At 43.9% G+C, this 24,761-nt stretch overlaps 1 protein-coding gene across 3 annotated transcripts in view; it reads right to left on the minus strand.

Annotated features, from left to right (window-relative positions):
- Positions 1 to 395: 395 nt before the first annotated feature.
- Positions 396 to 24,761, minus strand: part of LOC126543747 (uncharacterized) — a 53,188-nt gene continuing 28,822 nt past the window's right edge. Inside the window, exon 10 of one of the 3 annotated variants that reach the window (XM_072285124.1) lies at positions 396 to 580. In XM_072285124.1, the coding sequence (XP_072141225.1) occupies positions 476 to 580 (105 nt within the window). In that variant the 3' untranslated portion in view covers positions 396 to 475. Of the gene's footprint in view, positions 610 to 24,761 lie in introns of all 3 variants that reach the window. The other 2 variants (XM_072285125.1, XM_072285126.1) reach the window with 2 other exon arrangements.

Here is a 24,761-nt window from a genome sequence, read left to right on the forward strand (position 1 = left end):
TGGCTTCTTATGACATGACTAATAAAAATCGGGTTCCTCGGTTAACCCCCTTTCTTCTCGTTTAGAAGTAAAACATTTAATGAAACAAGCTGCTCGGTAGAATACACGTAAAATGCACCAGAATTTGCGTGCAATGGGCCGCAATTTTTATGCCGTGATTAATATATCTCCAGCAGAAGCTTGGCAAACTCCATTGGTGGCGTTGTGATAACGCCTTGGATTGCACGGGGTGGCCCTGCTGAATTCCATTCTGCAAGCAACCATACTTTCTTGTTTCTTCTTTCTTTTTGCAGCAGTTTTTTTTTATCTCCGAAAAGCCTTTTCACAAATTAGGTTTGAGAACGACAAATGACAGCAAGCACAGCAGGCTCAGGACCACTTGATAACCACATTTATTGTATTGGTGCGTCAACGCATACGCGCGTTTATTGAATTGTTTTTAAATGTTCACGTTAGCACATGCAAAATAGAACAGTTAAATATTGTCAAATGTGCGGCCAGATGGTCCGATGTAAATGGCTGTCTGGCTGCCTTGAAGACTCACCGCTTCTTCCCATCTTGACTTGTCAGATGTAAGTGGCTAAAGAGATTTTATCCAGGTCAGACAAACTGTAAGAAATACCACAGAAACGAAACAAAAGAGTGCTACTGAACTGGCATCGAACTCAAATACCCAACGTAACAATCAGATATTCTACCGTGACGATAACAAAATGACCGACCTGCAAACGGTTTTGTACTTGTAATATTATCCACTGTTTCCTTAGTTTTAAGATGTGTGCAAGATGACGTTTGTCCATTTGGCCTTTGTGAATGCCAATTCATGGTTACATTGCGTATGTTCTGCTTTATGCTTCTATCTATAGCATACTAAATACAAACAGTCTCTGCTAAACGTCCAAGCCTTACTACCTAGCATTCTGTCACGATAGTAGGGTGACTAGAGCTGGCGCGATTGCCTTCGAATTGTGCTACCGCGCGTTCATTCACAACGTTTTTGCAGAACGTACCCTACACAACATTCCATAATTTATGTAAACTAAACGTAATAAAAGTATAAGCCTGTACGGACACCGACGAACATTCTTTCAAACGTACGAAGAACGGCAACGAATCATGAACGTCATGAGTAGCGCTACCAATTTCCATACTTTCATTAGGCTCCTCTACACCTACAAGGTCTACTGCTCCTGGGTAGTTCATACCTAGCTGTGGCTATATAACGTACCGACTTTCAGGATAAAATGGTCATTTAGTGATACTCATCGTTTATCTATTTTCTGTCTAATCTTTCATTACTACTGTCTCTTCTCAATGGACATATTTGCGAGAAATGCACATTATATATATATATATATATATATATATATATATATATATATATATATATATATATATATATATATATATATATATATATATATATATATGTATATATATATATGCTTTTCACCTAGTTTCCTTGTGCTGGTGTGTATGGTGATATATTGTATTATTACATTACCACAATGCTCTCCGAGAAACAGAAGCAATCATACAAGAAATAAAAAAGCAAATATGTCGTTATTTCCCATAGAAATATTATCACGAATTTCATTTTACTTGACTCTATCCAACGTTGCTAACCTGAGATTCTTCGGCAAATTTTCATTGACTACATTCTCCTAATACTTTTAACAAAATTCGGTATCTTCCGCTTTGTTGCCGCTATATCTAGCTATTGCCAATTTCAACTGCGAGACATTGTCTGAGTTCAGCCACTTTTTGGTGAGCGAAAGCGCCCTGTTTCGTGGCGCATCCCGGTGATAGTGTAGCCGATAGTTATGTGCAGCAAGAACTGGATATGCGCACTGTGCATGGGTACCGTTTACCACTGGGCATTCGCCATAGGATATGTACCCCAGGGGCCACCATATGTGCGCTAGTGCGTATTATTTTGCATTCAGTCATCTATCTTGTCATTAAAGACATTATGACTTGCTTATTTGATTATCAACAGTGCAGTCTATAGCCTCAACATAACTGTTCGCTACACAACAGTTACACTGTTCACTACTCAGGATGTGGTGCAACGTTCGCGAATTCCTTCGCTATAGGTAAATCTCAAATACAATGGAGTGTTCCCAAATTTTTGTTTTTGTTTAGCTATAGATTCCACATTGTACTCTATCTTTCCTTCATATCTCTAAATATTTTGTCCATTCCTTACAAGTCAGTATTTTTCGAACACCAGTTATTTGTGAGCGCCTAAAATAGAAATGTTTAATTACTGAAAGAACCTAATGTGCGCACTACGCGCACACTTAGTCCACCGGAACAAGAAAGCAGCATGACTGAACAAGAATGCTTTGGGTATTTTATTAAATAATAGCTGCACCATCTTGTATCATGGCACATCCGTACTTACGTACCTTATATACTAATTGACCATGCCTATTTACGTAATATAACCCGGAAGGGAAATGCATTGTATCTTCTAACAAACAGCTTTACGTCCTCGTGAAAAATGTTAAGGTATGGAAGACAGGTTGCCGGTGATAGAAATAGAACAGCGCTGACAGATCACCTGTAAAAAAACGTTTGCTAGGGGTGGTTGCTACACACATGATCATAGGGAGCAACACATGGATATGAGAAGAAGAAAAAAAAAACCCAACGACGTTTGGCATCGTTGTAACAGCGTTAAGTATCACATGCACGTACACGTTTGACTGAAGACAGCCTGTAGATTTTATTGGTTGTAATAAACGACCAAAAAAAAAAGCAAGTATTTTACAATAATGCACAAGCCTATGACATAGCGACAAGATTTCGCCGATTGCGTGCACAAACACGTATAGACACTTATGAATGCTTGTTGAACAACAGACTGTTTCTAAATTGATTCCATCTCAGTTTCACATGAAGTATAATAGATATTTCACTCGTGGGTAGTGCGAGATGAACCGCTTTAAAGTGCACTGGCTACGAACATTTATCGCAAGCTCTCTGTAAATTAGCGCCACTGCAACGAAACTTCACACGACAATCCAGACGAGTAGCGTGATCTTCAACAACCTTTTTGCCAGATGTGTTCTAATATATCTAGCGAACATTCTTTTGTGCTTGTCTGTGGTGTTCCATGTGTTGAGCTTACCATGAGTAGGTCAACAGGTAACCGCTTTTGATTTGGTCTTTTGATTTCTGATTTCTGATTTTGACGAGGTCTTTTGATTTCTGAATGCCTAAGCAGTCGCATGAAACGTACTATTCGTGCGCTTAAGGGCAGGGAGAGAGTATGCAGAGATAAAATGCAAAATCAGTTTAGTCGTGATTCGTGCCTTTCTTGATTGTAAACACGAAAAAATAAGGTATTGCCTGCCACACACATCACTGGACCGTCATGGTTCTCGTATGTAAACAATACGGGTGCATTTCTGGCAGTAAAGTATCTCGGCGGAGTTTTATTAAGTCTATAATTTCTGTAATAACCATATTTCCGCATCTATCTGGGGAACGGTCAGCACGGCGTTTTGGATAAGTAGAGTTCTTTACAATTCAAAGCACAACCTTTGACTTTTTACAATGTAACGTTATTCGTCTTTACACACAAAAAATTATTAGTGGCTAGAAGAAGCCGTCAGACTCCATGGCATTGGGGAGAGCTGGTGAGCAAACATAGGTGAGGCTTCGCCATGCCTGTTTTGTTTTTATGTATTTTTCAGCTTATAAAGCGATTGATTATGGCAAAAGCCGCTCTCTAGTAATCCGAATAAGCAGCTGATTACCACAGCTCAAATAGACTTTTATCAATAGTTTACTTTGCCACCGTCACCACTGCCTATTGTCCCACATATACGTGGAATCTGCAAAGAATGAAATTCAAGTAGTCACCCACCAGACTATGCACAAGTCTTTGCTGCAATATGTCATAATTATGAACTTGCTTTATTCGACACCTTTATCATTCCTTGTCTTGAGGATGCTAGATTCGCAATGTGTGTGTATATATATATATATATATATATATATAACGCCTGAAACATCACAAGACTACTTGTCCAACGGGACAAATGTTGATTCGCATTTGGTAATCTTTGCAGATTTTACCAGCTCTGCAGCAATACGTTTTGGTCTGATCAGCAACTCCAACACACAAACAATAAGAGAGGCAGTCAAAAGGGCACTGAACACGAGAAAAAAAGAGGCGAACTCCTCCAATTGTAGAGGGCGTGGTTGGTGTATTTCTTGACTGGAGTACGCCCGCAATGCTTCCGTTTTAGAAAAGATCTCGGGTTGGCGCAACAGCGATGTTTCAAGGATTCTTCTTACAAACTTGTGCAATGCAATTTTATGAGGATAACTTTTTCGACAGAATATGGTCATATATAGCGTGGCCAATGGTTCCCGAGATTCTATGAGCCCACGCTTGAAGTTCAGTAGATACCAATGTGGTAAGCTGTACGCAAAGCAGATTCGATTTGAAAGATGGGCGCAGAGCAGGCAATCAGGAAACCCGGACACTTCTAGCTCAATGTGATCTTTGTTCTGTACAAATGCGAGGTGCAGCTTTTGGTGAATGCAGTCCGTGGACGAGCTGGCTAACAAGCGGCTATGCAAATATGTGTCTTTCACGACGCAAGGTGCGACCTTGCCTTCATCAAGCGCGCGCTCAAGTTTGTCAATATTGTCAAGCTGTTCGGGAACGTTACGTAACGTCACTCTTGACGTCAGCTCTCCACGGAAGTAGTTGGAAAACGGAAGGATACTTATTAGCCATAGGCCACATACCAAAGAAGACACAGTGCCAAAGCGGCCAATCCGAGGAATTGTTGAGGACGTGGCGTAAAATGAGGCCAGAAGAAATGTAAACCAAAGGGTCACGTAATGGAATGACCAATACCTAATACTCCCTATGTCAGCTGCAACCAATACAAGGAGAGTGAGTAACAAAGTACCCACTACAAGCATGAGAGCAGTCTTCGATTCCTCTAGTATGACGTAGAAAGAAATTGGCAAGGGACCCAAGTGTTTTGCGTAAAAGCTTTCATGCCAGTATGTCACGATTGGCAGGATTGCAAAATCTTTGTTACCTTCTGAGTCGATTGCACGTATACTCCCAAACAAGTCTACGTTGCCATGGAACATTTGTGTCATGATATCGCTCCATCTGCTGTAGAATGTTTTCCTTACAGTAACGTTATGTATTGCAATAGCTTCGAAAATGAGATCGGCTTGCCATGAGTGGCAATCCGGAACGCCATCATGATTTAATGCCACGTGATTTACGCAAGCAACACGAACCACCGTGTTTTTCAGGGCCGCACTGTCCTGGATACGTTGTACACTCTCTATTCCACGCATCGCGTAGGAGTTCAAGTAGAGAGAAGGCAACCTGAATGTCCTTTTTTCATATCCTTGGCCCATGTGACACTGGACGTCTCTAACAGGAGCTCGGCTACCGAATGCGCTCCTTGTGACTTCTTGGGGCACAGTATCTATTACCGTCCAGCTGACCAAGTACAAATATATCTGGTAACGAAACATTTTGCACAGGCAGTCTGGTGTATGTTTTCCAAAACATGTCAGGAACATGTTAGTCTTGATGCTCCTGTCTGTGTTTTTTCTCACAAAATATGCTAAATCCGCGCTCGGCAATGTCCAAGTTGTCACACCACGTGATATATTCTTTAACCAAATGTTGTCAATCGTCTGCCAACGTCTGGTACACGTTCCAAGTGCAACCTCTTCGTGGCTTGGGATGTGTGGAATAGGTGAGTTAACATCCGCATTTGCTTTTACTGAATGTACCAATGTTACTGCATCGTTGTGAAGCGTTGCTGTCATTAAAAGTACTACTGCCTTTGTGTATCGAAACATGTTTTTTGTTATCTTTATCCGGCAGTTTATTTTTACCGTAGTTATCAAAAATGGACTCCTATTTGACTTAGTTGCCTTCATATATTAGAGTGGATGTTTAGCCTCACATATAAAATTATTCGCCATTACCAAATTTGGGGTGAAATTAGAGTGCAATTTAGAAGCTGTTTTGCTACGATTTAGACAAGTGTGAAAAGCCTGGTGGCATATTTTGTTTCAAGTATTTTTCTTTCGCGTAAAACTATTTACTGTTGGATAACACTAGATAGAGGCAAGTAATTTTAACGTTTATCTGAGTAAAGGTACAACTAATGTAACTTTAGAATGAAAGACAGTAATCATACCTGCAATATTTTGAGAGATTGAACGCGTAATGATGGTTGCACAATGCAATTTCAGCAAGAAGGCACTTGAAAAAAAATTCACAGCAAGTACTTAAGGGTAATCGAAAACATTGCGATCATCAGCGATGGAGCAGGAATGTTCTAAGTCCAACAACAGCGTGTCCAAGTTTCGCTGGCTTATACAAGTTCTGCCCTCGGCTGATAGAAGTGAAGACAAGATGGCTGGTACTCAGATGTCTTTGACAAAAGTTGAGTCATAGTCACAGTACAAATTTCGAAGGAAACGCAACACTGTTACTGGTACAGTTGCGATGACTTTGGCAGCACCATAAGCAGAATGCAAACTGAATGTGAGCGACAGCCAACAGCTCAACTGATTGGGCACCAAGTGACCCAGAATGCCGCGCGGAGAATTGTAGCTAGCGCAGGTTGTAGCAAGCGAAGATGTAGCCGCGTGCTGAGTCCATTACAGATGCGTTTTTCGCCAAGGCAACTTTAATTGAATGGATATTTGCATATCGACAAGCCCACTTATGCTGGTCTCTTTTCAAACTCAACAGGCAAGCAACAATACACCTCCAGAAAACAGTTGACCGAATCGACAAATGAAAAAAAAATGCCGCCTGTACCACGTATCATTACTCCATGTTACTCAAAGGAAGCTTTGTGAAAGTGTGCCGCATATAGTATTCTAGCAACCACGTGAAAATTACTTTTAAACATGAAAGCATTGGCTGTTATTGCCTTCTTTGGTGTCAGTCCGAGATGGGGCAGGGAAAGTGGTGCTTTTTCAAAGTGATGTCAAGGAATAGCTATTGAGTGGCATGACGAATTGATAAACATCCACATTTTAGGGCCTATAAATTGGGTAACACGCTTTTATAACAGTCTCCTCATAAATAATAGAGCTTTACATTGCGTGACATGCTTACAGATGAGCTCGAAGATGTCTTTTGTCGTCCTGTCTACGCAATACAAATGAATTTGTTTCGCAATACTGCGCTTTCAAGGAATCTCTATAGCGTGAATCGAGCCAGGCTTCCATAAGAACGGCTGTACTCTTTCCGTATGCGCTCGTATTTGGTACGAAGATACCATCGAATCAACACCTTTTTCTCGTATGAGGCAGCGCGCTGCACTCATCATGGCTTGCCAGCTGGTCGCAATAAAAGCTGGCTTAATTAAATTTTGCCCTTTTTAGAAGGTAGAGAGGCCACAACGCGTTACTCCTGTGCCAGCAGCGATCCAATAGACAAATAAAGCGAGACATAGTCTGCCAATATTGCTCTTAAGTTTTCGCAAATTCATCAAAATTGGTAGTGGACGTTTTTCCTTTCCGGATAAGGTGCATGGTACAGAAAGCAATGCAACTGAGCGGCAAGTACAACGGGGACACTAGTTTAGTACTTTACTCGATACCTATTAAATTCCTCGCTCTCGCATTGTCATTTAGGCTTTAGACGTAGATGTATGAGTCATACAGAAGATATTGTACTCTTGTCGCCCATATATAAAGTCAGAGAATGCAACAACTTTATCAATCACGGACTTGCACGTAAGGAATTATGCTAAAAAGATTTGTCCCAATCAATTACATTTTTGATACATTCGTAATTTACCGATTACCTTGTTTACTTAGTAATGCTGAATGTTATTCAATAATTTTTTTTCACTAGTAAATTGTACGTAACCACTTCCTTTTCGCAGCGGTGGCGTAGAGGTAGAACACCCGCCTCGCGTGCAAGAGGTCTGTGGTTCGAATCCCGCTGCGGCGCAATTTTCCACCGGATTAAAAAAAAATACGCGTGTTGATAAAATTGCATAAACAGGCCTGGAGTGTGGCCTGATCCCGGTGACCAGAACCGGTAACGCACTCCCTCACCAGAGCAGGATTGGCCACCCTGGTGCAGTACTTGGCCACAACCTCCTGTATGAACACAACAATCAAACCCCGGCCCTCAGTCCCCAGCAGCTGCGAAGCAACTGACCACGGCGGCGGTCAGACCTGCGACGCTGCAGAGGGTGCTAAGAATCCCTGGCTCCGGACAGGCCGCCATTGGAATATGAACCTGGCAACGTTTAACGCTAGAACGTTATCTAGTGAGGCGAGTCTAGCAGTGCTATTGGAAGAATTAGGGGGCAGTAAATGGGATATAATAGGGCTCAGTGAAGTTAGGAGGCCAAAAGAAGCATATACAGTGCTCAGAAGCGGGCACGTTCTGTGCTACCGGGGCTTAGCGGAGAGACAAGAACTAGGCGTGGGATTCCTGATTAATAAGAATATAGCTGGTAACATACAGGAATTCTATAGCATTAACGAGAGGGTGGCATGGCTTGTTCTGAAACTTAATAAGAGGTACAAAATGAAGGTTGTACAGGTCTACGCCCCTACATCCAGTCATGATGACCAGGAAGTCGAAAGCTTCTATGAAGACGTGGAATCGGCGATGGGTAAAGTCAAAACAAAATACACTATACTGATGGGCGATTTCAATGCCAAGGTAGGCAAGAAGCAGGCTGGAGACAAGGCAGTGGGGGAATATGGCATAGGCACTAGGAATAGCAGGGGAGAGTTAGTAGAGTTTGCAGAACAGAATAATATGCGGATAATGAATACCTTCTTCCCCAATCGGGATAGTCGAAAGTGGACGTGGAGGAGCCCGAACGGCGAGACTAGAAATGAAATAGACCTCATACTCTGCGCTAACCCTGGTGTCATACAACATGTGAACGTGCTCGGTAAGGTGCGCTGCAGTGACCACAGGATGGTAAGAACTCGAATTAGCCTAGACTTGAGGAGGGAACGAAAGAAACTGGTACATAAGAAGCCGATCAATGAGTTAGTGGTAAGAGGGAAAATAGAGGAATTCCAGATCAAGCTACAGAACAGGTATTCGGCTTTGAATCAGGAAGAGGACCTTAGTGTTGAAGCAATGAACGACAATCTTGTGGGCATCATTAAGGAGTGTGCAATAGAAGTCGGCGGTTACTCTGTTAGACAGGATACCAGTAAGCTATCGTAGGAGACGAAAGATCTGATCAAGAAACGCCAATGTATGAAAGCCTCTAACCCCACAGCTAGAATAGAACTGGCAGAACTTTCGAAGTTAATCAACAAGCGTAAGACAGCTGACATAAGGAAGTATAATATGGATAGAATTGAACAAGCTCTCAGGAACGGAGGAAGCCTAAAATCAGAGAAGAAGAAACTAGGAATTGGCAAGAATCAGATGTATGCGTTAAGAGACAAAGCCGGCAATATCATTACTAATATGGATGAGATAGTTGAAGTGGCTGAGGAGTTCTATAGAGATTTATACAGTACGAGTGGAACCCACGATGATAATGGAAGAGAGAATAGTCTAGAGGAATTCGAAATCCCACAAGTAACGCCGGAAGAAGTAAGGAAAGCCTTGGGAGCTATGCAAAGGGGGAAGGCAGCTGGGGAGGATCAGGTAACAGCAGATTTGTTGAAGGACGGTGGGCAGATTGTTCTAGAAAAACTGGCCACCCTGTATACACAATGTCTCATGACCTCGAGCGTACCGGAATCTTGGAAGAACGCTAACATAATCCTAATTCATAAGAAAGGGGACGCCAAAGACTTGAAAAATAATAGACCGATCAGCTTACTGTCCGTTGCCTACAAAGTATTTACTAAGGTAATTGCAAATAGAAACAGGAACACCTTAGACTTCCGTCAACCAAAGGACCAGGCAGGATTCCGTAAAGGCTACTCAACAATAGATCATATTCACACTATCAATCAGGTGATAGAGAAATGTGCGGAATATAACCAACCATTATATATAGCTTTCATTGATTATGAGAAAGCGTTTGATTCAGTCGAAACCTCAGCAGTCATGAAGGCATTGCGGAATCAGTGTGTAGACGAGCCATACGTAAAAATACTGAAATATATCTATAGCGGCTCCACAGCCACTGTAGTCCTCCATAAAGAAAGCAACAAAATCTCTATAAAGAAAGGCGTCAGGCAGGGAGATACGATCTCTCCAATGCTATTCACAGCATGTTTACAGGAGGTATTCAGAGACCTGGATTGGGAAGAATTGGGGATAAGAGTAAATGGAGAATACCTTAGTAACTTGCGCTTCGCTGATGATATTGCCTTGCTTAGTAACTCAGGGGACCAACTGCAATGCATGCTCACTGACCTGGAGAGGCAGAGCAGAAGGGTAGGACTAAAAATTAATCTGCAGAAAACTAAAGTAATGTTTAACAGTCTCGGAAGGGAACACCAGTTTACGATAGGTAGTGATGCACTGGAAGTGGTAAGGGAATACATCTACTTAGGACAGGTAGTGACTGCGGATTCAGATCACGAGACTGAAATAATCAGAAGAATTAGAATGGGCTGGGGCGCGTTTGGCAGGCATTCTCAGATCATGAACAGCAGGTTGCCATTATCCCTCAAGAGAAAAGTATATAACAGCTGTGTGTTACCAGTACTCACGTACGGGGCAGAAACCTGGAGGCTTACGAAAAGGGTTCTACTTAAATTGAGGACGACGCAACGAGCTATGGAAAGAAGAATGATAGGTGTAACATTAAGGGATAAGAACAGAGCAGATTGGGTGAGGGAACAAACGCGCGTTAATGGCATCTTAGTTGAAATCAAGAAAAAGAAATGGGCATGGGCAGGACATGTAATGAGGAGGGAAAATAACCGATGGTCATTAAGGGTTACGGACTGGATTCCGACGGAAGGGAAACGCAGCAGGGGGCGACAGAAAGTTAGGTGGGCAGATGAGATTAGGAAGTTTGGAGGGTCAAGATGGCCACAATTAGTACATGACCGGGACAGTTGGAGAAGTATGGGAGAGGCCTTTGCCCAGAAGTGGGCGTAACCAGGCTGATGATGATGATGATGATGATGATGATGATGACTTCCTTTACAGAAGAGACAGGGTCTATTAGGTGACGCAGCTTTGAGAGCCTAAATCTGACAGAAATTACAGCAGAACGCCTGAGAATGTGTCACATAGCAGTCTTGCGAATGACCATTTGCAGACGTGTAAACCCGTAGGAACAGCATTTATTTCCCCCTTCCCCCCTAAACAGCTGCTTGTACTTCTCGATAGCGAATGCCGCTCAGAACGTTAATGCCAGAAAATCGCGCACCGACGATTTTTTTTTTAGTTTTCGTTGCTCCAACCGGGAGCTTCTTCTTGTGTCCCAGCAATAATAAAGTGCTGCGCTTCGTAGAAGGTCTAGATGTTGAGTAACCACTCTGCTTTGCTCAAGGTCTGTATTTGTTGAAACACCGCCTTTCCTCAAATGCGAGCATTGAGTGAACTGGCTACCCTGCCTTCTTTTCTCTGCATTTTTCCTCCTCGAGCGAGTTTGACGTGTCGCCGCTACTGTGTTTAGATAGAGAACGAACGAGAGGCGATAATCAAGGAATTTATGGTAAATTTGTTAGTGTAAATAACTAAACAACGTTCGCGAGCCGCAGAATACTCCTTGACGGTACCAGGCCAGCTCTTTGTGGTTACTGTATATATGCAATGTTAATACACGTTCGGGGGAAATGAACCTCATGGTAATCTAGTATTCTTACAGCGAAGATGTGTTGGGCTAGCACATTCGTCCGTCTGTCCGTCTGTCGCCTGTACACTAAAAATTCTCCTGCGCAACCCCGTGCGCATGCGCAAAGAAAGAAGAGATAAGGAGGCACGCGATCGTTATTATTATTTATGGAAATCTACAAGCACACAAAGGAAACATGGAGGGAGCAAGCTGGCAACTGCTACTGAGAGAGGGCACAACACCTACCCACTCCTTCGGGAGGAGCGCGATTGGTTGTGCTAGCAGCGACGTCATTTCTTTCCGTCGCAGCATTACGCGTGCACAGCAGTTGACGTGCGATACGTGCTACATAAATGTCTTTTCCCCACTGTAAAAGGAGCCCGCAAATGCATGCAAGATTGCCGCGTGACGGCCCACTCGAGGCATTTAGCGTGTATTCGCGGGATTCTTTCATGCTCGGAAAAAAAAAAACATTTGTATGTAGTGCCCATTGAGCAACAGAAAACTGCATCGGGAGTTTTTCATGTCGCTCTACAATTTTCTACTCAACACTTTTGATGTAATTGTAATATTTGAGAATTTGAATAATAAATTAGGACCAATTTTATGATTAGGCGGAATGAAAAAAAAAAACTGTTTCAGTATCTCCAAGCGGGGGCAAACGACATTACCTAGGTTCTATCCAGTTACGTGGCATTCGCATATTTTTCTACTGTGAGTAACGTTAGTTGGGACTTCCTTTGTGCAGAACGGTTAGGTGCTATGAAATACGTTGCCATTAATTGTAAAGGGTCTTTTATTCTGCTTGGGTGTCGTTATCTTAGCTCCGTCATTTTTACGAATTCGTGCTGATTTCTGTGCGTAGTGTTTTTGTACCATATACTACAGACGGGCAGGCGTTTCGGCGCAGCATTGCCAGAAATAAAACAGCGTAACAGAAAGGACAGAGAGCGCTCATGTTATTTACACTTTCTGATTGTCCTTTATATTGCGCTATTTTATTCTCTTCCTTAGTTTTGTGTATTGAGTAAGTTGCACAGACTGTGGGAAAAGATCTCAAAAGCTTAGGATGCTTATAAATGTCACTTCAAACACAGGTTTAAGTTCTATGTATTGGGCTACAACTCCTGTGATAATACAGCGTGCCCGGTTGGCGAACATTAAGTTTTATATATAATAAGTCTGGTCAAAGAGGCTGCTAAGAAAGTTTGCTATATTGACCTTGACTATTAAAGTAAGGTCTTACAAAGGACGCTTAACTAGATATCTATGTTTTAAATACTTCCATACTCATGCACAATATCAGCATAACCTTACAGCGAGGGTAACGAATAAGGGCGTAGTTACAGACATATGAATGAATGCTGCGGTTTTGCAATGCAAAAAATCCATCGCGACAAGGAAGCTAACTATATATAAATTCATTTATAGGATAAATAGAACCAACATGATTTTTTGTTTGTCTGGTGGTGTTTCGTTTCGCACACGTATAATTCTAATATTCGTACCATTGTCGGTCATAAGCTACCATCACGTTCTCATGGTTGTCAAGTCAACAGCAATTTGGTTATCGCATAAATCGTGGCCCGCAATGAAATTGACACCATTTTGTAATTTTGTGTGCATGAGCAAATGAATACAGTAGCGTTGTTTTTTATGTGCACGTTTCATACTCTATGAAATAAATGACTGTTTATATGAATTACAACGTAACAAACTTTAACGCGTGCAGATTTTAGCGCACACTAATTATACAGAACGTTAGGTTTTCATGCTATTAGAAATTGATCGTATCTTTATGATGACCTGAGCTTGTTTCGAATTGCATGACATAACAAACGACGAATCCATGTTGTTGTCCTGTGTCGTGCTTATTAATATAAAAATAAATTACACTACACGCTCAACCGAAGCATTATTACTTTGATAAGGTCTTGGAGCTTGATTCTTATCAAAGCCAGCCACTGTAGCAGCAAGGGCGAAAAGCACACTAAAGTGCATCTTTCCGGCCGTATTTGCATGCATACTTCATATCAAAATCTTAGCGTGGCCGTCACATGCACAGACTTATATCACGCTGCATTGTGCCGCTTCTGTCATCGCAACATCTTTCACATTAATTACGCGGTGTGCAGCAGGTTAGAAAATACACATGCTCAGAAGTTTACAAGCTACATTCACTTTCTTCTAAAAGACATATTCTTGAAAAATTTAGTCTAAGCTTCAGAACAAGGTTATAAACGGCAAGACATTCAGACAATATACATATTACGACTATAAAAGAAACAACGAAACGTTGACCTTTAGATATATTTCTTAAAGGCTACATATGTACGTATGTACACTTCGGTGCAAATTGTATAAATAATAATGCGCATGACAGGACGGTTGCAAATTTTAAATGAGAAAGTACTTTGAAGGTTCGTTGTGGGCCTACAATTTCTCCTCACCCGGCAGTTTAATCAGGTTTCATTTATACGGTGCTAATACCAGCATCCTGCTTTTAGGGGAGTCTTTAATGGAAATAGAGAACGAGTTACAAACGAGACGACTCCAAACGGAAATAATGTTTGGACGGAGGCTTCTTTCGCTTGTTAGGCTCCACGACGTTCTCAGCTAATGTCACCGTTGAGACAGATACGTGTAGGCTACGCTGCATTTTGCCGCCTATGTCCGAGTGTATGTGTACGTTGGTATAGCCGGCAATTCTGTCATCGCAACATCTTTCACAATAGGTCCATGATGTGCAGCAGGTTAGAACATGTAAATGCTGAGGCGATTCGAGCTAAAGTGTGTAGTATGGCATGCTATTCTAATTCATAGTGCTACAACCGCTTTGCGATGAAAGGGATTACTTGTCACCGCAGTATGTTTTTTGTTTGCTTTCTCTAAAATCGAAATATAAGCGAATGATATTAAAAGAGTTGAATGCTGGGCAAGTTGATATTTTGACATGAGAACCGTATTGAAATATTGCGCAAGTAAATAAATGTAGCGAAACACAGCCTTTCTGTTGTGTCATCCCGTTGCGCTATATTTAAAGATGGTTGACAATGATGGTTTGCGTAAAGGTCCACGAGGCATGACAGTCGCCTACTAGAATCTGATATACATGCAATTATAACGCGCTTTCGACATTCAACTGAATCTAGATGTTATCGGCTTCACTAACTGTCAGTGACTAGTAGAAGAACATTATGCCTAAAGATGGTCTAGATGAGTTTGTCTAAAGTTTATTCAATATCTCTGCTTAAGTAAACAATGGTATAACCAAAAAAAAACATCGTGATCAGATTTTAGCTTTCGAAACCAGTCACTTGGTCTGCTAAAGTAAAAACATACAACAAGGTCCCTGTAAGCTGCGCAAGCTTGTTTGAGTAATACTAACTTGGCGTAAATTCGAATAGACTTCCAACTTCAACCACGGTTACTATGTGCATTTTGGGGATGTGCTAGCCGAAAAACGCGCTTCTTTTTCGTAAGTCATCGACTCTTCGTTTCTACTTGTTCTGGCAAGTTCAATTTATCTACTTTTAAGGAAAAATAGTATAGCTGAACTGAAATTTGAAATGGGTTAAAATCGGGCTTGAAGAGCACAAGGTGAATGGTGAAAGCACAATGTGAGCTATTTTATAGCGCCTCACTGCTGACACAAAGCGGCCACCCGCAAACGTGGATTGCGTGAAGCGTTCAGCCAAGCTGCATTTGCACAATAAACAGTTTCCCGAGCTGACAAGTAGGAAGAAATAATAAAGAAAAGCATGTCTCTACCGCGAATTCCGAACGCTGCGTGTTGGTTTTAACCTGTAAAATGCGGTTCCAGGAAAATGAACCATTTCGAAACTTTTTAGCTGATTCATCTTCTTTTTGGTGCTGCCAATAGACGGACCTGGGGGAAATTATGCCGTATTTTATTTATGGTGTGAGAAGTGCCGTTCTCAGCTGGAGCAGAAACAACAGCTTATATCTGTGTCCACTGCGGGAAGAAGGCCTTTATAGCCTGCCTTGAGCTAGCTGATTCGAACTTCCACCGCCAAGTTGCCTAGTTTCATCACCTTACCTAAACTGCGCTTGCCTTCCCATGGCACCAATTCTGTAACTCTACTGGTGCCCTACGCATATCACGGACGGCCCGGCGCCATTTTTTTTTCTCCTAGCGTCAACTGGTCTATCGTCTATCCCCGTTTGCCTTCATATCCAGGCCGCTCTCTGCTTATCTCTGTACGTTACGCCTCGCGATTTATAGCCCAGCTCTTAATGGTCTGTTCCTTTGGCGAGTGTCCGAGCAAAACAGCCAAATATGAAAGAGCGAATGCGAAGCGGCAGTTGAAACATGCGAGCCGCGAACGGCCGACGCCAATGTAAGTGGCCCCTTCAGTGACGTGCGCGCGGGAAACTGGTTTCATGCGGACTTGGACGACCGCTCGATGTGTACTTGTATTTGGTCTCAGCCGGTCGACTTAATTTGGCTCTATCGTCTGTTCGCATTAGCTCGCGCTCGCGTTAGCTCACACTCGCGTTTGTATGGTTTGCTTAGTTTGGTCGCATTCGCGCTTGTTTCGATTTTCATGATGTGCGATTGTTTTGTAATCTGACTGTAATCTGGGTGACATTAATCGTTACAAATTCTGGCCTAGTATCCCAGGTAGTCTGTTTTTCTGCTTATTCTGCTTTTTCTGCATTTAACCCTATAATGTGCTGACATTAAGGAGTTGGAGAAGTTAGTCATTTCTGCATTTGTTCAAGGTGTACCTAACCTACCGTGACTTTCGTTTAAATTATAAATGTTCCATAAAGCCGACGCGCTCTATAACTTCAGCCAAATACGTACAATGAAAAATGTGTTTACCTTCGCCTGCCGCGTGATTTACATTCTTTTTAAAAACCAAATCTCTGAAAAGAGCGCCGGCTTGACCATGCACAAAGACTAACTTTATTTGAACAACCTATAGAATGATGTAGAATCATTAGATCAACATCAGTTCTAGGTAATAAATATTGCACTGTGGCTGATGCACTGAATTTGCTCAAACACAAGATTCTCAGAATTTACGATTGACAAGCACTTTATTGAAATGGCTTGACGAACACGACTCTCAATCAAGTTGGTAGCTCCGCCCACGACGGGATCGGGAGGTCGTGACTCTCTGCGACGTCGCGGGCTCTCTGGATGACGTATAGCTGGTGCTTGAATTCCGAGCTCTTCAGCAAGGCGTCCCACTTGCACTTGTATTGAAGTTCGGACCTCGCGTTGTACGGGAATAGCCAGAGCATGTGGTCGAAGGAGCAGCATGCGTGACCGCATTTGCACCACGACCGTCGGAAGTTGGGTTTTATGCAACTAAGCGCTCTTGGGGTGACGAACGGTCTCGTCTGTAAGAGCTTGAATGTAATGGCGTGAGCACTGTTAAGTTTCAGGTTGGGGTGGGGGGGGGTACCTTTCCTCTTGCTTTGTTTGTAGTGCGATGTAATTTCGTGATATGTGGTAAGAGGGTCTTTGAAGGGGCAATCCTGTGGTAGATCCTGACCGTTAGCTCGGGCACGGTTGGTGAATTCACGCGCCAGGCAGTTGGCCCACTCGTAGGCTTGCAACCCGCTTAGTTGGTTATATCTTTGACGTGTGCTGGGAACCGCGCTATGCTATGACCCCAGTTTCTTCGCACGTAGTACTACGAAATGATTTGTTGACGATGTCGACTGTGTGCTTAGAAACTAGAGCGGACGAGATAGCCCTGACCGCCGTGCACAAGTCGGAGAAAATGGCCGCCGGGCCTTTAGCGGCTTGAAGAGACAAGGCTATCGCGGTTTCTTCCACCTCGTTTGCATGTTTAGTGTAGATTAGCGTGCTACGCGTGCGTCAACGACTGAGATCGCAAACCTGTCTTCGCTGCCGTATTTGACGGCGTCGACGAGGAATGTATCTGCCCCGTAAGGATCGATTTGATGAAGGATGGTTCTAGGCCGTGTTCCTCTGAGACCCTCGTTATACATCGGGGGGATGTTTCTTGGTACGGGCTCTAGCTTTATACCCTCCCGGGCTACTTTAGACAGGGGGCATCTGTCGAGTAGTGCCTGTATAGGGAGTATACCAGCTTCATCAAGGATCTTAATACTCAGCTTATTCGTCGAAAGCATGGAGATCCGTGCAATAAACTGTGCCTCGATGAATTAGTCTGCGGTGTTGTGAATTCCGAGTTAGAGTAGTTTTACCTTGCTGGCCGACTGTGGAATACCGAGTATTCTTTTGTCGCCGCACCTGATGAGCGTGTCGAGTTAGTTCTTTTTGACTTTGCTCCTATTGAGGAACAGTGCCGTGCAAGTAATATGAGTGATGAAAAAAGCTTGCAAGACCTTGAGTATGTTGTCCTCCTTGAGTCCTCTCCTTTTGCTTGTCATTCTAGCGATGAGTGTTAGTATATTGTTCACCTGCGCGCCTACCTTGTTTAAAGCCGTGCATTACAGCCTTTGGCGTTGATTAAAATCCTAAAATTTCGATGAAGTTTGCTCTCGGAAAGGGGTGCCCTTCTCGTTTCGTAGTTTCGACTGACACTGTTTCCAGAAGCTCGAGGTTCCTTGAGCCCTGCCTGGACTGGCTGCATTGTAAGAGTTCGGATTTGGCCGATGCAAGCTTTAGACCCGTGAATGTAAGAAATTCGTTCGTTACCTCTAAGGCCACCTGGAGGGATTGCTCTAGATGGGACAGATATCCCGCCCGGGGACCAGATTGTGATGTCCTCTACATAGATTGCGTGGCCTATTTTTGGGAGTGCGGCCTGTCTTTAAACGAGTTTATGCTTGGCCATATTGAATAGCAACGGGAATAGGACTGAGCCCGGAGGGCTCCCGCAGTTGCGCAGTTCGTAAGGCCCGCCCGAGATCTTGCCCAGTCGAAGGAACGCTTTCCTTTTCGATAGGAACGAGAGAGTGAAATTAAAGAATTTCTGCTCTAGGCTAAGGAAGAAAATTTCGTTCCAGATGTCTTCGTGGGCCGCCTTACCAAAGGCCTTAGTGAGGTTAAGCGCAATGATTCGTTGTACCACAATGATTCGTTGGACCACCCGCGTCTCGTTCTCGAATATAGATATATTTAGGAGAAGCATTGCGTCCTGCGTGGAGAGTCTCTTTCTAAAGCCTATAAAATTGCGCCTAAATAGTTTCTGGTTTTCTATGTGTTCGACGATTCGATTCTGTAGTGCATGTTCGGCCACTTTGCAAGTGCAAGATGTCAGGGAGATGGAATGCAGGTTATTGATGTGCGGAAGTATCCCCGGTTTGGGGTTGAGCACCACCTTGGTGGTGTGCCTTGGCGGCGCGCCAGTGCGTACACCTCGTTTACCTCTGTCGTTAGAATTTCGATTGCCATGCCGCCCAGATTCCGGAGAAGTTTGTTGGTTACCCAGTGCGGCCCCGGGACCAATTTTCCATATAAGTTGAATTGTACGTGTCTCATTTCCAAAATTATGAAAGGTTCGTCTAATTCTGGCCTTGTTAGCTCCGTGTATGCCGCTCTCGCGTTTCTGCCTTGCGAATCTCCTACCTTCAGGCCCGTGGTGAATCAGGCCCGTGGTGACCTGCTTATGTATGAGCCTACCGACGGTGCGATTTAACGCACACCTGGATTGTTTGTCGTTGAGGAGGCTTTTAAGCAGATTCCACTTGCTAGCTCTTCACATGAAACCGTCCATTATGTTGCGCGTCTCGTCCGAATGTTGCAGGGCCAGCTGTATTGAATGCCACTGTATTTCCTTGATTAAAGACGTTAGTTTTACTCGTAGTCGTCAATTTAATTTCTTCGTTTTCCAACTCTCCGCGAGAGCGGGTTTACCCTCTACGAGAGGCGCTAACGGCGAGTTCATTCTGGGAACTTCGAGTAATGTGGTGATTTCTTGGCCGTGTTTTTGACGGCCTGTTTGAGATTGTCAATTATATCTCCGAAGGATTTGCTTCAGGCGGCCGTCTCGGCTCGAATTTTGCGGAAAAGATCCGAATCAGCATATCCGTATTTGACCGCAGGTTTGGGTTTCACCTGCACCGCGATTTCGAGAACGTAGTGGCGACTACTCAAGTCCTCCTGGAGATTATCCCATGCCCTCAATATTTCGGAAGAGTGCGACGTCAGGCGTTGTGTCTCCACTAACCGAATTACCCCTTCTTGTGGGAAATCTAGGATACATAGCAAGCGTGAGGTTAGAATCGGCTGCACATCTTCGTGCACGTTTTTGCCATTGTTCCTGTTAAAGCCGTATCCCCATACGTTCTTCTGTGCGTCGAAGTCCCCCGCAATTAAGAGAGGCGCGTATCTGGCTGCCCTGATTGCGGAATTGAATAGGGTGTTAAAATCTCTGTTCCTAACCGCAGGCGAACTGTAGACGTTAAGAATAGACATTCGCGTTGCTCGATCTACTGAGCACGATCTCGAGCAGTTCGGCTTCTAGTCCACTCCTATATTTTGGAACAGTGTGCTCCACAAAGGAGACGCTCTTTTTAACTAAGGCGCCGATGCCTCTCCCTGTTTCGCTTATGTACGCTACTGCGCGATATGCCGATAGAGTGATCGCCTAAACTGCGAGCGTCTCGTGCAGCACGATAACTTGTGGCTTGTCTGCTGCCGATCTGACGAGCTGAACTAACGGAGCCTTGCGCCTCTGGAAGCTCGCGCAGTTGCACTGCCAAATTTTGATGGTATTGTTATTCATGATAGCCATCTTGTTCACCTTGAAATTTTCAGAAACCTTTGGCACCCCCATCGGGATTTGAGCTGGGTTGGAGCGGTTTCGTATGTGTTGCTTGTCTACTTTTAGGCTGCGCCCTAGGTCTTTCTAGTAGCGTTACTCTCAACTCTACGGCGGAGGGCAGTTCGGTCATCCTACTCAGGGTCCTTTCCAATTTACCCTCGATTTTAACGGGGAAAGCGTAGGTGGCAGACGGGGTCTCGCTGACCTGGGTAATGTGGCCCGCTTTGCGTTTCAAAGCGCTTTGCGTTTCGTGTGACCAGCTAATGGTGCGGGGTTACTGTTGGTAACCTCGTGGCGGTTTATAACTTTTCCTTTCATGCTGGTATAGGTTCCCTTAAGCTCTGTAAGCTCAAATCTAGGCTGCCAATTTTATGCTTCGAGTGCTTGGATACAGATATCGATCCTAGCTCTAGCTTTGCCTCTCCATTTGTTTCTTTGCTTGATGCGTTGTTCTTCTTCGTCCCAGAAGGCTGCGTCGCTCCTTTGACCAAAATGTGAGAATTATTTCCTTCAGAGAGCTATGCACTCTCTACAAACATATGGACCACCTAAGAAATGGCAACAAGACAAATTTTGTTGTTTCTTTTTTATTGAGGACCCCATGACTTCAACCGCCAATAATGTTAAAACGGATTTCAGGTTGAAACCTCACATATGTATTTTTTCCCATGTTATACGGGCAAACTTTATCTCTTTACATGCTGCATCATAAAAGGATAGATTTTCTAAGCAATTGCATTTCTTCCACAAAACGCCTGCTGGATACAATCGCCTTCACAGCACCATCCAAGTCGTTCCGGCATTGACGGATTTGGCAGCTGAGGAAGAAACAGCTGAATGTTATTGTGCCGCATTCTAACACAGATTCTATGATCCACTTTATCTGAGGCCTTTATTCTTATTTATTTTCCATTACAGAAGATAGTCAAAAAAACTTGAGAATATAGCAGACACCGCTAATTTCATCAGATGTCACATAAAAAATATACCTGAAGTTTAGGTGAGAAAACTACAATGTGATTATGAGGCACGTCATATGCCACATCCCCATTTCACTCTCGAAATGGGGGATAGAGAAGGTTCATAATTTAAAGCTCTATTTAAAGCGATTGGAGAGTCTATTTACGGTAAGGAATTACTGTGTGTGGTACATGTTATCAGTCGGGAGCTGAAGAAATTGATGAAGTTTTGCATAGGCTGTCGGTTAGCAAGTATGGCATAAACAGTGGTGACTTGGACGTCATTTCAAAAGTTATTGCAGCAGACAGTAATTATTTACACAGGTGATTTATACTAATAGTGATTGGAGGAATTTTTTTCTGATTTCGACGCCAACATTGATAAAGCAAACCGCCACCTTTAAGCAGTGTGTATCGTCACAGGCTTTTCAAAATATGGGCACATTATGGAAAAGGATGTCGGGATATTATGTCCTCGTTTGCACAGTGGTCTACGACGAAGCTTAACGACTAAACGACGAAACTACGACAAAATTGCCGTGTATATATATATATATATATATATAGAACTGCAGGCCCCGTCAAAAACTAAAAGAGATAGTTAATTTCGACATTTAGGCCGTGGTGCGGGCTGCATTAGGAGTGTTGCTTGATGAATTTATGGAACACCGGATACGACGTACTACTACATTCACACACACACACACACACACGCACACATACATATATATATATATATATATATATATATATATATATATATATATATATATATGCGTGCTAACGTGTGACTGGCCAGTGGACAGAAGAGGACAAAGCGGAAGAGCAAAGACAGCTCTAAGGAAGACAGAGACAGACAGACAACGAACTTTGTTTCTGCCTGAGGAGCAACTATCAGGACCCCCTAATGGGAGGTTATTGTAGCCGCTGGCCCCGCCCACGTGGAGGACAGAACGATGCGACGCTCCGCCCTCTACTGGGCCGTCTGGATAGCCTGGGCTTGTTTTCGGAGTACCGTGATTCTGTTGACCTCCTCCCATTCGGCTTCGCCCACGATAAGGTCGTTAGGCAACGCGCTACTTATGCAGAGCCTGTGAGCCATAGAGCAAAAGGTTTCACGACAGTCGGGACCACTATGGTCCACATCTGTGTATATCCTGCAGAGGAATCCCCACGACGGGAAAGAAACCTTGTGCAACATCCTAAGAGTAGGTGACTGACACCTACTGCGCTTCGGCTGAGGAAGAGGATAAGCTTTGCTACCAAGAATACTTTGTTTAACGCAAAACGACAGACACAAGAAAGACGACAGGGAGCCTTCCTTGTGTCTGTCGTTTTGCGCGCAACAAATTATTCATGGATTCGCACCAACTAGCCCGCCAACGCATTGTGCTGAACTTTCCTACCAAGTTGGTAGTGTTTAGTAATTTTATTAGATGCTAAAAGTGGATCGTTCTATGGAGTTCCTTCCTGCCCCTCCGGGGCCTGCATACCGTCGCAGCGCGTGAGTTCTCGTTCACGGTCATGGGCCAGCTCCTGGTGGTTTGGAAAGACCGCAAGAACGGTCGCGAAACCATGTGAAATATTGAGAAACGGGGCAAGCCCTTTTCTATAGAATAGAGGCACCCTCTCCAGAAAGGTTACCCAATTCTAAAGCTCTGATTGCGCCTCTCGAGGCGGTGTAAATTTAGGAACGCTCGGGGTCACACAAGGCCAGAGAAAGGCAACTTCATTATAACAGACTTGCTATTTTGGTTTGATGCGCCTGCTCGAGGGTCTACAGTTGGCTTCCCAACTCCCGTTCGGAGAGTCTCGCTTCCCACGAGTTTGTCATGAGGTAGTGGTGAGACGGCGTCTCTAAGCACAAGGACTGGGAAGGTGATGTAAAACTTCACCTCACCCCAAGCTCTACAGGCGCCTAGCGGAGACAGAAATACCTACACTTGCGTGGACTTCACAAGATTTGTGCCCACAAACACAATGACAGCGGTCCGTTGTGCTACTCCAGCCTGACATTCGAACACATGAATTACCAATGCAGTCTGCTCTAGGAGGAAATGGTGCCTATGGCAGAGTCACCAAAGAGCCAGGTGTAAGGCGAATAGCCTTAAGCACAGAACGTTAAAAGCGTCATGTTATTGCTCCAGCACGAATTTAGTGACCACCCTATTTCTATTTTTGCAAGCGATGCCAACGACCCCAACCAAGTATTTTCAAACTGACGCTGCTGCCTGGCTCAGTATGTTGTCCATGATTGGTCACTTTCGCAAGTGGCTGAGTTCTGTGGCAAGTGGCTGAGTTCTGCACTACCCGCACCTACCATCCCAAGAATCTACCGCAACTCCCAGTGAAGGCATACGTGCCTGCACGAGGGCTTTCGGTTTTTATGATGTCTGAGCTGTCAGAAGACATTAAAAATATGGGCAGGTATTATACTTAAGCTGTTGCTCCTACTTTGACTCATGCCGAGACAACATTTCCTTAATTCTACGGATTCTAGGACAACCAGACGCTACGGATCCCTTGATTCCTGAGATGAGCCTCATGCTTGGTCTGAGGACGTCAAGAGATTAAGTGCTGAACAGAAGCTTCGGGATATTGCCGAAGCCAGGAAGATATACGAGTGGAACAACTGCTGTTCGCGGTTAGAATTGAGTACAGATCTCGTGATTGAGGTGGGCTTGGTTCGACGTATCATCTGACCGCCTCTGCTCAGCAGTTCATTGGTCGCAAGTTCGTTAATGGAGACTCGTCACCTTCTACGGTGAAAGCCGCTCTCGCTGCTACATCGTCTGCATGCGTTAGCGACAACGCTTACACATCAATTACCTTTGTAAGAAGGGAATTAAAGTGTTCTCACGAAGCATCGGGAAACGTTTATGGAGCACTTAGTCGCCAGCGAATGCCTCGCGGAGATTACGTGGCGAGGTGGCAGGGCTCGTACGTTAAACTTAGGAGAGACGGGAACTCCTAGTTTTGACCTGTACGTCTCGCGCCTGAAAACACGAGTGCTTACAATTGCGTGACCATGCTGCGCTTCCTCACAGGAGCCAGCGCGCAGTGTTTTAATTTGTAATCACACTGTGGCCATGTGGAAGGAAGGGAAAACGCGTTACCGAGTGAATGTTTTTGGCTGGGAGACGAGAACGAGGAAGAACAAACACAGCTTTAGAAGGAACAGTGCTTCATCTCATATTGTGGGGATCTCCAAGTTATCACACTTCGCGGTTATGATGTCACGTTGGCCTCATGGCATTCGTGCTATACCGAAGCAAGTGTGGCCGACGATACGAAGGCGGCAACTAAAATCAATC

The sequence above is a fragment of the Dermacentor andersoni genome, chromosome 10, assembly GCF_023375885.2.
Source record: "Dermacentor andersoni chromosome 10, qqDerAnde1_hic_scaffold, whole genome shotgun sequence".
NCBI lineage: Eukaryota > Metazoa > Arthropoda > Arachnida > Ixodida > Ixodidae > Dermacentor > Dermacentor andersoni.